Raw genomic sequence first — 19342 nt, 5'->3', positions numbered from 1 at the left:
GACCCTGGCTCCTCTACCTTGCCTGAGCCTCGGACACGACTTCCTGCTTCCCCACTGGAATCGGAACTCTCCCTGCTTTCCCCTTTGCTCGGGGACGGGCTTGAACTCAGGAGGGGAGGGACTTCGCGATATCCCCTGTCCCTCACAGTTTGGAAGCGTAGGAAAATGAAAAGCATCAAAGAGCCTCAGCAAAGTCACGCAGCTAAAGAGAACTTCTATCGCATCGAAATCCCATCCGATCTCAAGAGCACCTCAGGGCTTCCGAAATCTTCCCCCCTTTCAGCACTTGAGTCTTCTATTCCCACTGCAAGGTTTCGTTTTAATTTATTTCATAAATTTATATACCGCTCAATAGTAAAACAAACAAACCTATCTCACAAATTTATACAGAGTTAAAAAATAAAATGATCCTGAAAGCATTTACAAAAGAAATAAAGCAATAAAATTATAAGTGAAAACCACCCGAACATTCAAAAAATTAAAACCAGCAGCAAACTGAAGATGCATCAGCAGTCTAGGGATCTGGGTTACCCCTTGAAATAAGACCACGCTGTCATGCAGATTTGTTTCAGATTTGGGGGGTTCCAACATGCAGTCCCATATCCCAGGAAGGAGCTGGTGAGTTCTGTATAGCTCCTGCCCCCCACCCAGAAAACCTCCACAACACTTTCACCTCCAAATAGGCAAAAAAGGGGAGGAAATTAACACACAGGCACCTATATTGGACCCTCCAAATTTGGGCCAAAGTTTGAAGGAATACCCACAAAAGAAGAACGGAGCAACAAATAAATGGACTATGCCAAAACGGCAAAACTAACTGCCAGACTAAGAGACACTAGTGACAAAAAATATTTGTAGGAAAATGAAACCCTTTTTGGATCACTTAACTAACTACTTTAATTCTTCCCCAATACAAGATGGATTTGTATCTTGAGGAACAGAAGAACAAGAATATGTTGTTTTCAGGTTTATATTTTACACTTTGCGTATTGTTACGAAACTAACAGGCAGTTCAGAGAGTGGAGATGCAACGTCTTATCGAGTGATATGGGAAGTTACAGAAAAATAAGAATGGCAACACATGATGTTCTTAAGATGCATTATGTGAATGTATAATCAGTAGCTCACGTGCCTTGTTTTTTGGCAGGTCAAGATAACCAGGGGACAGCAAAAACTGCATTTTTTTAAGCAGGGGCAATTAGATTAAGATACATTATTTGATTAACTTTCTAAACATGAATCAAAAGAAAGCCTATGAATCAAAAGAAAGCCTATTTGATTTTATGAATCAAAAGAAAGCTCACGTTTTATATCTGTGACTAAAGGATTGTGTATCAATTCTCTGTCATTTGTATTAATGTAAACCTCCAGTGAATCTCCAGAACATATTTTGTATAGCTGTTTAGCTCTATCCCCAGTATATTTTATCTTATTGATATGGCTAGTGGTTCATGCAAATGAAGTTTCTATCTAGCTATTATGTGAAAATCTAGTAGTAGTAGTAGTAGTAGTAGTAGTAGTAGTAATAATAGTAGTAGTAGTAGAAGTTTGAAAGGTCACCCCCTGGGCTTAATCTAGATATGACCCTGAGAGACGTCTTTGATGCCATTAAACATTTCGTGGAAAGGGTGGATTTCTTGATGCTCCTTGACGCCTCTGGCCAACCCTGTCCGCCCCTGCCCCCCGCAAAGACAGGACATACCAGGGGGCAGCTGGAAAGGGACAGGAATTCCATCATGTATCGAGGACCCTTCCGACCGGAACATTTTAGTATTGAGCGAGTCCAGGACGTTCAACTCCATGCTCTTCAGAAAGCTGCTGCTTTTGTTCTCGAAGATGATGGAGACGGTCACCTGGCTGTCGTTCTGCAGGTTCCCCTGGATGTCGTAAGTCTGCGGGAGGAGGCATTTGTGAAGAGGGAGCAGCAGCGGAGCTGGACACAATCGCTTAACCACTGCATATTTAAGGCGCTTGCTCTCCACGGAGGTGCACACACAACCCCACTCACCATTTTGATGTACGCATTTTCGGCGAGGAGGGCGTAACTTGACATAGGCTGGAAGGCAGAAAGAAAAGGCTGTCATTTCTGAGGTGCGGCCAATTATGTGTGGAGAGACAGCGTGGTTAGAGTGCCGGAAGAGGATTTGGGAGACCAGGTTCGAATCCCCACTCAGCTAAGAAGCTGGCCTTGGGCCAGTTGCTCTCTCTCAGCCTAACCTACCTTGCAGGGGTTTTGTACGAACTAAATGTATGCCACGTTGAGTTTGTTATATAAAAAAGGCAAGTGTCAGGGCGGTTGCTGGCTACCCTCGAGCAACGACACTCCAAACCATCTTGTCTTTTAGTGCTTTTATTGTGAAAGCTATTTACAAGGCAAGAGCTTCATGAAAACATGTCTACTCAGTACTATCAGATTATCCCAATGGCACTTTTCGGCTCCTCCCCCAGCAGAGTAGTTTGGGGACCCCCCAATCTCCTCCCCCTGCGTTTGTGAGCCGCCGATCGCCTCAGTTCCGGGGTGAATTTGAAAGGACGCCCCTCTGCTGTTTCCCCGCTGGAACTCTCTGCTGGCCCCTCCTTCCTTGCTGATATCACAGGCTGCAGGTAGGTCTCTTGTATGCTGCCTGAGCCCCGGCCCGCTCTGCTCACTTCCTCCTTCCTGTCTCCTGTCCTTCCGCTGTTGTCCGAGCCATTAGAAGAGCTGGATTGGATGGGGGGTAGCTGTTCCCTGTAAGCCCACCCCCTTACAGCAAGGTTATAAATGCAGTAAATATATATAAACTTCTGCTCGGGGTAAACCCACTGAAATTAAGAGAAGTTAGTAATGCCTATTGCAGGAATGTGGGTGGCGCTGTGGTCTAAACCACAGAGCCTAGGGCTTGCCGATCAGGAGGTCGGCGGTTCAAATCCCCACAATGGGGTGAGCTCTCGTTACTCGGTCCCAGCTCCTGCCAACCTAGCAGTTCGAAAGCACATCAAAGTGCAAGTAGATAAATAGGGACCACTCCAGCGGGAAGGTAAACGGTGTTTCCCTGCGCTGCTCTGGTTTGCCAGAAGTGGCTTAGTCATGCTGGCCACGTGACCCGGAAGCTGTATGCTGGCTCCCTCGGCCAGTAAAGTGAGATGAATGCCGCAACCCCAGAGTTGTCCGCGACTGGACCTAATGGTCAGGGGTCCCTTTATCTTTTAGTAATGCCTATTCATTTCAGTGGGTCTACACTGGACAGGACTAACACTGGCTATCATTAAAAGAAATCTCTATACAGGAGTGTTTCCCAAACTTGGGTCTCCAGCTGGTTTTGGGACTACAATTCCCATCACCCCAACCACTGGTCCTGCTAGCTAGGGATGATGGGAGCTGTAGTCCCAAAACAGCTGGAGACCTGAGTTTGGGAAATCCTGCAAAAGACCTCTCAAGCGGTTTGCCTAAAATATTCATTTAAAATACCAATAAAAGGCAAGTTAATAATAACAACAACAAAAAACCCAAAAGATGCAATTATAAGACCCTTGCTCACCGGTAACGGTTCATCCTCCAGTGTCCCGTTCTGCACCGATTCTGCAGGGAGCTCCTCTCCCTTGTTGCCTTGGTGTTTTTTCGACTTCTTATCCTTGGACTTCTCCTCTTTCTTGTGCTTCTTCTTCTTGTGCTTGGAGGATTTCTACTGGGTCAGGGGGAAATCCAGGGGTCAGACACCTTCCTCCCATATTGCCCATTAAAAGCCAAAGCTCACCCCAAGCGATCTCCGCCAGGCTCTGCCCCGTGCAACTCTCTGACCATAGAGGGAACTGCCCTTGCCTTCCTTTCAAGGTCTCTCAAAAACTGCTTTGGGGACAGGCCCTTCACAATACAAATGTTTCTCCTTCACCAAGCAGCACCTGCTGCTCTCTTATTGTGGTTTTTAATTAATAATAAAAAATGATAATCATATTATTTACATGCTGCCCATCTGGCTGGGTTGCCCCAGCCACTCTGGGCAGCTACCAACAAAATATTAAACACACAATAAAACACTAAACATTAAAAACTTCCCTATACGGGGCTGCTTTCAGGTGTCTTTCAAGTTGTGTAGTTGTTTAGCTCCCTGACATCTGACGGGAGGGCGTTCCACAGGGCGGGCGCCACCACTGAGAAGGCCCTCTGCCTGGTTCCCTGTAACTTCACTTCTAGAAAGGGGGGGGGAGGAACTGCCAGAAGGCCCTTGGAGATGGACCTCCATGTCCAGACTCAACGATTGGTTATACTGTATTCCATATTGCAAGCTGCCTTGACACATCTTATGAAAGCATGGGTTGCAAATATTCAAGCAAACAATAAAAGAAGCCGACTGACAACCCCCCTGTTCCCTCTCTCTCTCTCTCTCTCTCTTGGCAGTCAGGGACAGGGACTTGGCCACTCACCTTTCCTTCATCTTCCTCCTCCAGCTCTTCTTCTCGCACTTCCTTCTGGGCCCCCACTGGCTCCCCAGCCCCTGCGAGGTTCGTGCTCGGCTCAGAAGGGCTCTAAAGGGAGGCGATAAGATTGAAATTATTTATACCCCAGCCATCTGGCAGGGATGCCCCAGCCACTCTGGGCAGCTTTCAACAAATTAAAACACAGACATTAAAAACTTCCCCCATACAGGGCCACCTTCAGATGTCTTCTAAAAGTTCTAGTTTATATCATTGACATCTGGTGGAAAATGCTCAAAAAGCGAGCCAAGGGGCTACGGGACAGCTAGGAGGCTCTCCCAGAGGGGTAAGGAGGGGATTTGTGAACAAGCCTTCTCCTGCTCGGGATCTTACTTTACAATGGGTAATGCCCTCAAACTGTGGGCAGCTCCCTGCTTGCATCCCTCCCCCAAGCCCACTGGTTCAGGGTTCCGGCATTAATTTACAAGGCCCTTAACAACATGGCTCCAGGAAATCTTTAAGATACCGCCTGATACCTTATATCCCAGTCTTATCGCTGAGATACTGGGGGGTGGGGTGGGGTGGGAGAGAGAGAAGCAACAGGTCTCAAGGTCTTCGCCTAAACCAGCTGTTTTCAACCTTTTTGAGTCCATAGCTTTTTGACCAACTCCATTCTTTCTGCGGCACCCCTGTGGGGCTCAGGAGCCCAGTTATGTCACCCCTTGCCTGCAGAGCTGGCAGCCTCTCACCCTTCTCTCCTCTCCTTGGGAGTCTTCTGGGCACTTGCTGCCCTTGGTTTCTGAGCTGCCCCCCACCCCACCCCAAAGAGAGGTGCCTCCTCTCACTGCCCCACAGGGGCCTGGGAAGCACCCCCTGGCTAGCCCCAGAGGCACCATTCGCCTGCTGGTAGCTGGGGCTGCTGCAACGAACAGCCGCGCAAGCCTTTTGAGAGGCAGAGATGCAAGAGGGCATCAGAAAAGGGAGGGAGGGAAGGGAAGGAAGGAGGGAGGGAGGGAAAGATGGGCAGAGGTCAGTGTTGCCTGCAGCACCCCTGATGCCACCGTGCACTGGTTGAAAACCACTGGTTTAAGGATGGCCCGGAGTCGAACCTCCTCAGTGAGAGAGGGGAGGGTAGGTCCGGGCGATGGACATGAACAATGGGGGCGACAGAAGGGTTGCTGGGAAGAAGAGATGGGGTTGGAGTGGGCGAGAGACGGAATAGGCTGAGTGTCAGAGGACATTATAACTAAGAGACGGATAACACGGTTTTGATTTGGACTGTTTAAAGATGCTGGTCAGGTCGTCCGGAGAAGGGCACCCGGGTGAAGGAGGGTGATCTTCTGTATTGAGTTAAAATAATAAATGTTTTTTTTCTGTTAGAATTTATTAGAAATAGAGATTTGAGGAGATTTTTAGGGGAAACAGGAAGCTAAAGGGGATTATTATAGAATTAAAGTGTGGGGAATATAATTGATGGGATTTATTGTAATTTGATATCATAAGAATTTATTTAAGATAATTGAATTAATGCAAAGAATTAGAAAAATTGCCAAAATGGGATATAATATGACCTGGGAAGGACGGAACGGGGAAGTCAAAGTTTAATACAATGGCTTATATTAGATGTTTAATTTTTATAAATTTTTTTTTCTTTTTTCTTGATATTTTTTGCTTTTTTGTATGTTTTTTTCTTCTTCTTTTTTCTTCTCTCTTTTTCTCTTTTGTGCTAAAGATATAAAGTGGATGTGAAGATATATTGATTTGATTTGTAATGTTGGAAAATTCAATAAATATTATTGTAAAAAAAGAGAGAAAACCACTGGTTTAAGAAATACCAACTACAGAAGAAGGGCAAATGAGCTGACTGGACGACTCTGCGACCAGAAAGAAGAGATGGTAGAAGAAGATTGAAAGAAGAAATTTAAAGTATATTTGAAAAAAAATATGGTAATATTTGATATTTTATAATTATGATACAGGCTATCGGTTTAGAAGTAGGAATGCTACGCAGTTTATAAATAAGTTATGATTTTAAAATAAGGTAAATTTTGATTAGGTGATGATATTGATTGTGTTTTATTTGGTTCTAGAAAGTAAAGGTAAAGGGTAAAGGGGCCCCTGACCATCAGGTCCAGTCGTGTCCGACTCTGGGGTTGTGGTGCTCATCTCGCTCTATAGGCCAAGGGAGCCAGCGTTTGTCCGCAGACAGCTTCCGGGTCATGTGGCCAGCATGACAAAGCTGCTTCTAGCGAACCAGAGCAGTGTACGGAAACACCGTTTACCTTCCCGCCGGAGCGGTCCCTATTTATCTACTTGCACTTTGATGTGCTTTCGAACTGCTAGGTGGGCAGGAGCAGGGACCGAACAACAGGAGCTCACCCCGTTGCAGGGATTCGAAAGGCCGACCTTCTGATCAGCAAGCCCTAGACACTAGAAAGTGTCCCTACTCTAGAAAGTAGGGAACTGCTAAAGATGGGTTAAAATGAAATTCAGATACGGGGGATTCGAGGAAGTCACCTAAAGAGGTTAAGGAAAACTATGTAATGGGATTATAGATGTAGTTTTTTGTTTTTCTTATGATGTGTTTCTATTTGTGTTCTGTGTATTTGTATGTTTATAAATTTCTGTGGAAAAGGAATTAATGTTTTTTTGAAAAAAAAAGAAAAAAGAAAACCACTGGTTTAAGGAGTCATTTGGTGCCTGGCTTATATATCTGCGTTTGCAACACTTGCATGCGCATGCACACACACATCATTTCAGAGCTCTGCAATGGAGATTAACCTTTGCTTCCGTAGCAGCTGCAGGCGGTGGACCGTCAGAAAGCCAGAAGTCCATGTCTTCCGGCTGGAACGAGAGAGAAGGGGAGCAAAAAAGGACCGTGGGTTACCTGTAGTGCACTTTCTTTTACAACTTATTCAAACCTTACAAATAATAATAATAATCACCACCACCACCCCGCCCTGATATACGGTACAATGTATGTATGAAAACAGCAAACCCTGTGCCCATTTCTGGGTGCTTTCGAACTATAACTCCCACTATAATCCACGACTGGTGGGCCCTGCTGGAATGCAGCAGCTGAACTATAACTCCCATCAGCCCTGGGTGCCGGGAATCAGAGTGCGATGGCTGGACCCTCCAAAGGCTCCCCGTCCCTGCTCTGAACGGAAGAGGCCAGACTCGAGAAGAGCACAGGGTGTGGGTAAAATAAAAAAATTCCTTCAGTAGCACCTTAAAGACCAACTAAGTTTTTATTTTGGTATGGGCTTTCGTGTGCATGCACACTTCTTCAGATACAGGGTGTGGGTGTTACCTTCTTCTCCTCCTCCTCTTGCTCCTCCTCCACCTCCTCCTCGATCTTCCTCTCCCGCTCCTTCCTCTTCTCTTTCTCCCGCTCCTTGTCTTTGTGCTTCTTCTCCTTCTTCTTTGGTCGCTTGCTCTTCTTCTCTGTGGAGAGCACTTCTGCCTCCTGGGGCGACTTGAGGTCGTCGGCGTTCCTGTGTCTCTGCACTGGAAGCTTCTCGCTGTCTGCCAAAGGCCTTTTCGGTGGGAAGGAAGGACAGGGGAGGTTTGTTTGTTTTTAATTATGCCTTTCGTTTTGCATTTTTGCATCTCATTTTTACGCCGTGAACCGCCTTGTGATCTTCAGGTGAAGGGTAAATAAATATACAAATTCAACCCAGGCTGCAAAAAACAATCTCGAGATCCAGCCTCCTGGATTTACCCATTGGGAAAGCCCACAAGCAGGATTCTAGCAGGGCTGGTAATATGGTTCCCATTGCAAGGCCAGAATTAACACCACACACACTCTCATGCATAGCACACAGGTACACTCCCAGGAAGCTGTGATTGACCGCAGCTCCGTCGCTGAATGAACCCTCTGAAACGGCCTGAGGGTGACCAGAAGTTCCCCGACACCAGTCTTTGTCCATCTGGTGCCCTCCAGCGGCTCTGGACCACAACTCCCAGCAGCCCCCATGCTTGCTGCGGCTGTTGGGGAGTTGTGATGGCAGAAATTCCAGAACATCTGAAGGGCACCTGGGCTGCAGAAGGCTGCCCTGGAGTAAGTTTCAGAAGCACTAACAGCGAAGTGGGTTGCATACAGCTGCTTTCCTGGTCGCCTATGGCGAATGGAAGATTGGCTCCAGGCAAGCAAGCGACCAAACGCCATTCAGAGCATGGAACTCCATGTCACTAGAAATCAGGCAGGCACCAGATGCAAGACTGAAACAGGTTTATTCCAGGAGGCCTTTCCGCCATAAATGCTGTTCTGGGGTTTTCAGTTTTGCATACTGCATTGTTTTTTCTTTTGTAAGTTACTTTAGTGAAAACTAGGATTTTTTTAAAGGTTTCTTTTGTTCCAGGCCACAAACATGCAAATTTAGGTCTATGCAGGCAGAAGAGAGAGAGAGTTTATCCCCCCCCCCCCGGACATTCAGAATATAGGGAGTCTCTTTTTTCTGCTGCAATTTGGGGTGGGGTGACTGGGTCAGTAGCTCTCTTGGCCGTGTCGGGGTTTTATGCCATCAGAAAGGGAGCAGCCAACTTGCGGTTTTTACATTGTAATTTTATGTTGTGAACTGCCATGAGATCTATGGATAAAGGGGCAGTATGCAAATTTAATAAATTATAAAAAGAACAACTTCTCATACACTGGAGAGTGAGAGAGAGAGAGATAGGGAGAAGGGAGCGCTTACCTCGCCGATTTCCCTGAAACCAGACTGTGTGTGAAAGACAGAGAGAAAGAAAGAGAGGGAGACAGGAAAAAAATAAAAATAAAATACACAAGACGACAGAATACAGCAACTGTGCGAATGGAAGAAGCAGGAGGGAAAGAGACAGAGAGTGAGAAATGCAAAATAATTCTGATGATGCCTCACAGAACATACAAACGGAAGAGCTGGAAGAACATGTGGAGCAAAGCTAGCCTTTTAAAAGACACAATGGAAGTGTCCAAATTGATGGCTTCACCACCTAAACTAAGCTAAGCCCACAAGGTGAAGGCTGGGGGCGGCGCGGCGCATGACCTGTGACCCCTGGCCCTAATCTGGCCCACAAGGTCATTGCCTGCCCCAAACCACGCTCACCTGAGGTCATTTGTGACATAAAGGAGGGTTTGCCATACTCGCAAGCGGACTACAGTGGTACCTCGACGTCCGAATGACTCGACTTCCGAAGGTTTCGACTTACGAAGTTGACAACCCCGGAAGTCTTTTCGTCGCGTGTGCGTTCTGCGCCTGCGCAGAAGCAGCACGCGTGTGGTCCGCACATGCGCAGAAGTGTAAAATCGTGCTTCGCGCATGCGCAAAACGGGCGCTTCGACAACTGAAGACTTCGACTTACGAAGAGCGCCGTGGAACGGATCGCCTTCATAAGTCGAGGCACCACTGTATATTTGAATCGTTCTCATTCTCAGTAATGCTTTTCTTTTTTAAACGCCCCCCACAAACACCCACAATTCATGTGCAAGGCTTAGAAATTGGAATATTAAGCAATCTCCATCTCTCCACCTAAATACCTGAAACAAATGAATGAAATATTGATGAACTACAACCAAGAGTAGGGCCCCCCAGGCATTGCTGAACTACAACTCCCACCAGCCCCCACAAGCATGGCTGATGGTTGGGGGTGATGGGAGCTGTAGTTCAGCAAATGCCCGGCTGGCCAAAGGTTCCTTGCACTCTGATGTGGAAGCATCCCAGAGAGCAGGAAGGTTTAACGCTAGCCAGGAAAGCGGAAGTATGCCAGCCCAGCTTTTTCCTTACTTGTCGAGGTCGATGTCCAGAGCCTTGTAGGGGTCGTTGGGGTCCTTGTCATCCTCATCGCTGGGCAGAGCATTCTGGGGGAAAAGCCACAAGAGAAGAGGGAGTGGGTCAAAGAGGTGCTGACCTCCAAGGGGGAAAAGGGGGGTCTGGTGACCTACCCTCCATTGCCACAGCAACAGAATGTTTTCAAAGTCAGAAACATGTTTCCACCACCCTGTACCAAGAGATAAGGACTGCGCTACCATACTGCTGCAGCAGGATTTCATTTGCCAGACTAAGAATGTAGGAATTTGCCTGCTGGATCTGGCCCAAGGGGGTCCTTCTACAGTCCAGCCACCTGCTCTCATAGTGGCCAACCGGAAGCATCAACGGGAAGCTCGCAAGCAGGACTGGAGCACAACAGCAACTCTCCCTGTGATTCCCTGTGATGCAGAAGCGCTGCTGCCTCCAACTGGGGGGGGGACCACAGCCCCTCTATTTCTGCACTCCCTCCCACCCCCAGATCCACCTGCGTTTAGCACAGCGTGAGCACCCCAGGCATCCTTAGCTGCTAAAAAGTTATGACCATTTTACCAGCTAGCTATCAACCTCAAGCCTGAAACCACACCATCAGAATGAATCTTACCTGCTGTTACCTTGCCTGTCCCCCCCCCCTCTTATAAAATCTATGCAGTGACCATTTAACGGAGAGAGGGGGTTATCAAGTTTGTTTTCTCCTGTTCTGGAGGGTGGGACTTGAATCCATGGCTTCAAGTGACAAGAAAGATTCCGAATAAACCTCGAGAAGAACTTCCTGACAGTAAGAGCTTAACTAGTTTTCTGGGAAATTTTTAATGTCTAATGTTTTGCAAATTTTTATGTGGTGTAAGCCACCCTGAGTGGCTGGAGAAACGCAGCCAGATGGGCGGGGTACAAATGCTAAAATTACATTGGCTCCCAGTACGTTTCCGAGTACAATTCAAAGGGTTGGTGCTGACCTTTAAAGCCCTAAACAGCCTCGGTCCAGGATACCTGAAGGAGCGTCTCCACCCCCATCATTCTGCCCGGACACTGAGGTCCAGCACCGAGGGCCTTCTGGCGGTTCCCTTGTTGCGAGAAGCCAAGTTGCAGGGAACTAGGCAGAGGGCCTTCTCGGTGGTGGCGCCTGCCCTGTGGAACGCCCTCCCAACAGATGTCAGAGAGGAAAACAACTACCAGACTTTTAGAAGACATCTGAAGGCAGCCTTGTTTGGGGAAGCTTTTAATGTTTAATAGATTATTGTATTTTAATATTCTGTTGGAAGCCGCCCAGAGTGGCTGGGGAAACCCGACCAGATGGGCGGGGTATAAAAAATAAATTATTATTATTATTACTACTACTACTACCACCACCACCCATCAGGATTTGTAACCAGGTTGCTTCCCGATCCACCCAGGGCCAGCAAACACCAGGAAGAACAGGGTGGGTGCCGCCCTCTCCTGCCAGGGCTTACTTCCGGCATCTCCTCTGTGATGATGTCCACATGTTGTGCGGGCGCAATGTCCTCGTCGCTCTCGGTGTGCAGCGAGTTGTGGCGCCGGTGGTGCTTGCCCCGCTTCTCCTTCTCCTGCTTCTTCTGCTTCTTCTTCTTCTTGTCCTTCTCCAGCTTCTGTTGGTGCCGGCGCTCCTCTTCCAGCTTCACATACTGGTCAGAAACCGGCAAGCCTGCGTTGATGGGCGGGGAGGGACAGAGAGAGTTCTCAAGAGGGGCAGTGGGCTGAGCACCAACCTTGAAAGGAAACACAGGCCAAGGTACGCAGCCTGGGGGGGGGGGGGTGTCACTTTGGACTGTCCATGGAGGAGCAGGTGAATCCTGCATCCAGGGTGGCTGTCTACCAGCTCCATCTGAGACCCTCCCTGCCTGCGGACTGTCTCGCCAGAGTGGTGCACGCTCTGGTCCCACTTGGACTACTGCAATGCACTCTCCGTGGAGCTACCTTTGAAGGTGACTTGGAAACGACAACTAATCCAGAATGCAGCAGTCAGACTGGTGACTGGGACCATAGAACACCAGTCCTGAAAGACCTGCGTTGGCTCCCAGTGCGTTTCCAAGCACAATTCAAAGTGTTGGTGTTGACATTTAAAGCCCTAAACGGCCTCGGCCCAGTATACCTGAAGGAGTGTCTACCCCCAACATCCAGTCCAGACACTGAGGTCCAGTTCTGAGGGCCTTCTGGCGGTTCCTTCATTGTGAGAAGTGAGGTTATAGGGAACCAGGCAGAGGGGCTTCTTGGTGGTGGTGCCCTGCCTGTGGAACGCCCACCCCTCATATGTCTTTGGAGGTCTTTAAGCAGAGGCTTGACAGGTATATGTCAAGAATGCTTTGATGGTGTTTCCTGCTTGGCAGGGGGTTGGACTGGATGGCCCTTGTGATCTCTTCCAACTCTATGATTCTATGATTCAAGGAGATTAAGAACTACACAACTTTCAGAAGATACCAGAAGGCAGCCCTCCATTGGGAAGCTTTTAACGCTTAAAGATTTTACTCAGAGGAGACCCATTGAAATTAATGGGCTTTAAAAGCCAGCCATGCCCTCTTTGTGTGGCTGTTCCAACTTTAGCAGCTGCAGAAATGAAAGCCAGGTGTATTCGCCCTTTCAGGATCCCAGCATCTGAAGTGGGAAGCAGAGACTCAAGGCTGCTCATCTGCACAGCTCCACCCACCGGGCCCCATTCATTGGCGTGGAATGCTGGGAAACTGGCAGAATTCTTACCAGGAACTTTCAGAGGAACGGAGAGGTCAATTTGCACCACAGGTATGTGCTCGACACCGGGGCTATCTTGGTATCTCTGGACAAGGTGGGGATGGAGGGAGGAAGATCAGGTGGGGAAACAAGAGATGTCATGAGCCAACATTGGCCCCGTGTGGCTTATCAAAAGCAACAGCAGAATCCCTGCCATTAAGAGAGGGGCCCCCCACCACCCTTGCGACTATCAGACAAGGACTACCAGCTTACCTTCTGTGGGGAAGGAGAACTTTTGATGTAGAATGGGTTGTTCGCTTGCTCTTGCTTCCGGACTTCTCGGCGCTTTAGGGAGAGACAAGGGGCACAGCAGTGGGTTTAAAAAATCTAATATATTGAGGGTTATTAGAACATTTTTCTCGGCTTCATTTATTTAAAAAAAGGAGAATCCAAATGGCCTCCCCAACCCCGCTCCACATCAGCTTTGGCTGGGGGCGCAGCTGTGTCTCTATCCAGACAGGGACAGCCTAACGTCTGTTGTCTAGGCTCTGGGAACTTCCAGGTTAGATCACTGCAGGATGCTATACATGGAGCTGCCTCTGAATACAGTTCGGAAATCTCAGCTGGTGCAGGATTCAGCGGCCAGGTTGCTCGCTGGGACAACGATCCTGGCCCGACTGCACTGGCTGACAATCAGTTTCCGGGCCCAATTTCAGAGTGCTGGCTCCTCACGTAAGCCGGAGGGGCACGGTGCCTACATGACGGGCATAATAAATTCCTGCATTGCAAGGGGTTGGCCTGGATGGCCCTCGTGGTCCCTTCCAACTCTACAGTTGTTTCGCTCTATGAACTGCTCCAGCACCCCTGTTCTGCAGCCAGCCTACCCTCTTCAGTTCCTCCTCATCCATTTCAGGCTGCCGGTGCCTTGTGTGCCTCTGTTCCTCCTCGTGGAAGATGGTCCGGGGCTTCTCGTCCTCAGACTCGCTGTCTGAGGGAGGCTCGTTGATCCAAGCATCAAGGTCCAAGCTGGGAAAGGAGAGAGCCTCCGCATCACTACCAAGCTGCCCTTGTTGTTGATTACTCAAAAAGTTACTAATTCTAGTTTGATTTATATAGCTTCTCGTCAACAGAACAGACTCTTAAATCTATGGCCACGGGTTCAAGCCCCATGTTGGGCAACGATTCTTGCATTGCAGGGGGTTGGGCTAGGGGTGACCAACTCCCAAGAGACTGCGATCTACTCACAGAGTTAAAAACAGGCAGTGATCTACCCCGTTTTTGGGGGTTCAGGTTGTTGAGCTTTTTTAAGGGAGGAAAGCCTGTTTTTTAGGGGTTCAAGTCAAAGTTGTTGAGCTTTCTTTGAGGGGAGCCAGTGATCTACCACAGACGTCCAGTGATCTACCGGTAGATCATGATCTACCTGTTGGACGTGCCTGGACTAGATGACACCGGTGGTCTTTTCCAAGTCTACGGTTCTATGACTCCATCTTATTTCTGTGATTTTCGGTTGCTTTGAGAGATTTTCTTAATTGTTGCAACCTGCTTTGGGTTCTTAGAGTGAAGGGTGGGCAAATCACCACCACCACCACCACCACCCTCACCATCACCACACCCAGTCTCAAGTCAACACTCCAATCATTTCTCCAGTTCAGGGCTACAGAAACTCAAGGCAGGGCGATATCTGGTTTTCAATGTCAAAATATATCACTAGCTAAACATTGCGATATACCGATATATCATGATGTCTGAAATATGTAGAGGCCTTGGCTGGCTAAACCCACCCACCATGATTTGCAGTATATTGCCAGGTCAAAAATTTCAAAGCTGCTATCATGATACAGACTTCAAAACGGTTTGGGGTGATATATGATCCAGCCCTTCTCAGGACCCTCCCACAGGGCTACTCTGCACCCTCCTGGAGCGCTTTTGCCTAGCTGGATGGGGAACAGAGAGGTGTTTATGGAGGCAACGAGAGGGGAGTGCACACACCTTTTGCGTAACTGGAATGTAACCCGCTTGGAACCAAACATGGTTTCTGGACCACCTTAAAAGGCAGCCCCGTCACTGCGGCAGTTCTGACCCTGCTGCAAACACAGAAATTGCACGGTCCCTCCCCTCCTTGCCCTTTCTAAGACCCCTTGCTCTGCCTTCCCCCAATTTCACTCCTCTCAGACTGGCTGGGAGATAGGCAAGGCTGCAGGCCAAGAACCCTGAGATCCAAAGCCGTCACCCGGGCGGAGAGACTCTTACCCTTCTGGAATGGGCACTTTCTTCTGGGCTTTGGGTGCAACGGGGTTGAGTTCCCCAGCGAACAAGGCGATCACTTCCTCGGCTACGGGGACCTCTTTGATCTGAAGCTTGTGGATGTATTTCATGAGCTGGAGGATGCAAGAGGCCTGACGAGAGGAAATAAATTTATAAAAGTTAAGAAAGAGGGAGACTCTCGTTGATTTAGCCCAGTGTTTCCCAGACTTGGGTCTCTGGCTGTTTTTGGACTACAGCTCCCATCATTCCTAGCTAGCAAAACCAGTGGTCAAGAATGGTGGGAATTCTGGTCCGAAAACAGCTGGAGAGCCAAGTTTGGGAAACACTGATTTTAGCCAGAGGGTTGAAATGTTGTACAGGTGGTACCTAATTTCAAATGAATGAGCCAAAATGTATAAAAATGTGCCAGGTAAGTGCTCGGAACGGTAAGTAGACAGAAGGGTCATTCTTTCATATGTGGTGGACATGCAAAAAAGTTAAAGGCTATTGGGAAATGATATACAGTGAAATGAAGATGATATTTAAATGGATTATTCCCAAAAAGATCAGAAGCTTTTCTTATAGGCATAATAGGGACAGACATTTTGAAGAAGATGATGACCAAACTATTTACGTATGTGACAACAACATCTAGAATATTATTTGCATAGAAATGAATAGAAGAAAAGGTTCCGACGAAGGTAGAGTGGTTTTTTAAATTAATAGGCTAAACAGAAATGGCAAAGCCAATAGATTAAGATTAAACCAATAGATTAAGATTAAGCCAATTAAGAGATCGAAATGATGAGCTTTTTTACAGAAGAATGGAGGCCTTTCTTGGACTATATGAAAAAGTATGATAGTCAAATGAAATTGTGGGCAGGATTCGAGATAGGAGCAGCAGCAGCAGCAGAAAAACGATACAGTAATTGTATTAGTGGGATTCTGCAATAGATGAGAGTTTGATATATCACAGTAGAAAAGGGTATGAAAGGGGCTGCGTTTTTCTCTCTTTCCTTTTCGATATCTCTGACTTCATTTGTTCTAGATATAACCTTATTTTATTGTGAAAACGTTAATTTGAGCAAAAACGAAAAAGAAAATGGTTTCAACACTGTGAAGTTGGGGATGGGAAGCCAATTTATGAATCGATGCAATTATTCGATTTGAAGTCTAATTGTGAAATTTGGGGAATTTAATAACAAATGATAATGTAAAAAAAGAAGAAGAAGAGATGGGATCTTGGGAGGATTTTTGCTTACCCTTTCCTGGACTTCAAGGTCCGCACTCTGCACGAACTGCGGCAGGCGCTCAATCATCATCTGTGTCGCCTCCTGCGCCACCTCCTTCTCGCCAGCCTGCTCCTTCTGCTGCAGGAGTGCAGCATACAATTTCACCATGTTCTGGACGTACACAGCCTGGATGTGGCCAGGCAGCGTGGTGACCTTGGGCCGCAGCATAGCTTCGAGAGTCTGGTGAGGCTCCTCGAGGTGCCTGAGGAGGGGGAGAAGGTGCTTAGAGACGGGGTGTCCCAAATCCTTCTTCCAGGAGGGAAAGCGAGGAAACCACAAGAGGCGTTCCGAGCATAAGAGGCAGCAAGGGGAGAACTCGGACCTCTCCCAGTTGCGAGGCCTCCCTGGTGGTTCGTGAGACAGCCTTTGTGGTGGTGGCCCCAAGGGCAAGGAACTGCCTCCCAACACAGGTGATACTGGCACCATGTCTTTACAGAAGTTGGCAACTGGCTATGTTGGTTGCTGGAGACCAGCAACATCTGGGAGTGCCCAGACAGATGTTCCCCATCCTTGGTCTAAGAAGAGCAGAGCGAATGCCTCTGCTCAATAGAGGCACTTCTTCATCTCAGACATCCCACAGCAAACACTGCTTCTTAGAGAAGGGCTGGGGAACCTGTCGCTCTCTTGACTCCCATCATGCAGGCCCACTGGTTGTCTGCAGGAGCTCCTACGTGACAGATGCCACAGTGGAGCTGGGAACTTACTCGGAGAACTCCCCGCAGATCCAGGCCGCGGCGTACAAGACCTCGCAGATCCCGTTGCGCTGGGTGTTGCTGGTCAGGAGGTGGGCGTTGTCCAACAGCATGGCCATCTGGGAGACGGCGAACTTGCGGATGGCCTTGACGCGAATGGCCACGTCAAGCATCTGGGAGGCGATGAGGTGGCCGTGGCGGGTCCCCTCCAGGCGGGTCAGCTCCACCAGGATGCTGATGTACCTGGATCACGAGAACACAAGGAGGGGCCTTAGGCCAAGTCAGACTATTGGGTCCCTCAAGCTCAGGACTGTCTTCGGCAGGGTTTCCCAAACTTGATTCTTCAGCTAGGGATGATGGGAGTTGTAGTCCAAAAGCAGCTGGGGAACCAGGTTCGGGAAGCCCTGGTCTACAGTGATTGAAAGGGGCTCTCCAGGGTTTCTAGTTTAGGGGATACTCCCAGCCCTAATGGGAGTTGCTGGGGACGGGACCTGAGACCTGCTGCACACAAGGTGGGTTGCTCTACCACTGAGATATGGTATTTTCCTTAAAAAACCAATGTAATCAAAACGAAATGAAAAGCATATTTAAACTAGTTATCCCGCCCCCACCTGAAGCTTTTCTTCTAGGGATAATTGGGTCAGAGGTCACAAAGAAGATGATTAACTTATTTATGAATGCAAGAAACACCAGCCAGAACCTTATACATGCAGAACTGGAAAGAAAAGTCCAAACAAAGAAGAACAGTTCTTAATATTAATGGACTATGCGGAACTGGCAAAGCTAACAGTGAAAATAAGAGGTCGATACAATGGGCAATTTATGGAAGAATATCATTATCAAATCGCCAGCAGGACTTGAAACTTGAGCAACAGGAAGAAAATGGTAATATATGAAATAGAGGAACATGTATTAGATGAAATGTATGAAGCCCTGTAGGTAAACAGAAATACTGACCATTCAAAATTGGTGATGTATTGGTAATTGGACTGGCTACATATGTCAATGATTTTGGTCAGCAGCTCGTCCCTGTAGGTTGTCCCTTCCGCTTTGTCCACATGGATCATCAGCTTCTTCACAATCTCCATCAAGTTCTTCTTGGACACCTGAAGTTACAGAGACCGGTTGGTGGGGAGGGAGGGGCAAGTCATTAAGGAGGATATTGACAAGCTGGAGCCTTTTGAGGAGCAGCTGAAGGAGTTGTGGATGCTTTGGCTAAAGAAGAGGAGAACCGAGAGCTGGGAAGATGGCCACCTTCAAATATCTCACGGGTTGTCCCATGGGATGTAGAGCCAGCTTGTCTTCTGCTGCTCTGGTGGGAAGGACCCCAACCAACAGATTCAGATGGCAAGAAAGGAGAATCCAATGAAACATTAAGAGCAGCCCAACAGTATAAAGGTGGTGGGCCCTCCTTCCTTGGAGGCTTTTAAGCAGAGGCTGGGTGGCCATCTGCCAGGGGTGCTTAAGCCGTGATTCCTGCATTGCAGGGGACTGGGCTGGATGAAGCTGCGGGTATCTTCCAACTCTACACGCCTGTATGAATGCCTTCTATTGCTTTTGAGAGTGTTCTGGATGCAACATCTGTCACCCCCACAAATCATGGTTTGCTTTAGGAATGCAGGAAGCTGCCCTACGCCGAGTCAGACTGTTGGCCCCATCTAACTCAGTACGGTTGACACTGACCAGCAGCAGCTCTCTGGGGTTTCAGAAGGAGCTCTCTCCAAGTCCTATCTGGGAGTGGTCAGAAATTGAGCCAGGGACCTTCCGCATGCAAAGCAGGCACCCTACTAATGAGCCATGGACCTTCCCCAGCTTGACCTCCCTCCTGCCTCCAAGGATGGCGTTCTTGCTGCATTGCTCCTAAGGGCTTTAGGGTATGCACTCTATATTTCTAAAAGCTAAGACCTCTTCTCCGTGATGTTGCGGCGGCATGTGAACGTACCATCCCGTAGAGAAGATCCAAGGCCCGGAGGCGGATGGACTCGTCTTTATCGTCCAAGCACTGCAGGATGAGGTCCTTGTGGGACTGGACTGATTTGGGGTGGGTTTTCAGGATCTTGGACATCGCCAGCAGCCCCAGATATTTCACTACGTGGAGAGAAGGAGACACAAACACACACACAAAGGCCAAATAAGCTTTCCAAGGCTAGCGGTGGAAGCCCAAGAAGCTGAGTTGCACTCAAGAGTAGATTCCGTGAAATCAACGGACTCAAGTTGGGAAAGCCCAGTGGATTTCAACAGGTCTAGTCAGAGT

General features: G+C 48.1%; 1 protein-coding gene across 1 annotated transcript in view; it reads right to left on the bottom strand.

Annotated features, from left to right (window-relative positions):
* Positions 1-19342, bottom strand: part of AP3D1 (adaptor related protein complex 3 subunit delta 1) — a 56028-nt gene that overhangs the window by 10517 nt on the left and 26169 nt on the right. The window contains exons 12-27 of the mRNA XM_035117870.3: positions 19031-19176; positions 18046-18194; positions 17101-17331; positions 16367-16598; positions 15111-15256; positions 13745-13886; positions 13134-13205; positions 12891-12966; positions 11630-11841; positions 10158-10231; positions 7706-7931; positions 7174-7236; positions 4402-4503; positions 3519-3662; positions 2009-2056; positions 1703-1892 (exon numbers count right to left, since the gene is read on the bottom strand). Coding sequence (XP_034973761.2) covers positions 1703-1892; positions 2009-2056; positions 3519-3662; positions 4402-4503; positions 7174-7236; positions 7706-7931; positions 10158-10231; positions 11630-11841; positions 12891-12966; positions 13134-13205; positions 13745-13886; positions 15111-15256; positions 16367-16598; positions 17101-17331; positions 18046-18194; positions 19031-19176 — 2253 coding nt within the window. The remainder of the gene's footprint in view (positions 1-1702; positions 1893-2008; positions 2057-3518; positions 3663-4401; positions 4504-7173; positions 7237-7705; positions 7932-10157; positions 10232-11629; positions 11842-12890; positions 12967-13133; positions 13206-13744; positions 13887-15110; positions 15257-16366; positions 16599-17100; positions 17332-18045; positions 18195-19030; positions 19177-19342) is intronic.

This window comes from Zootoca vivipara, chromosome 6 (genome assembly GCF_965207765.1).
Source record: "Zootoca vivipara chromosome 6, rZooViv2.hap1.1, whole genome shotgun sequence".
Lineage (NCBI taxonomy): Eukaryota > Metazoa > Chordata > Lepidosauria > Squamata > Lacertidae > Zootoca > Zootoca vivipara.
This window is presented reverse-complemented; position numbering and strand designations above follow the sequence as displayed.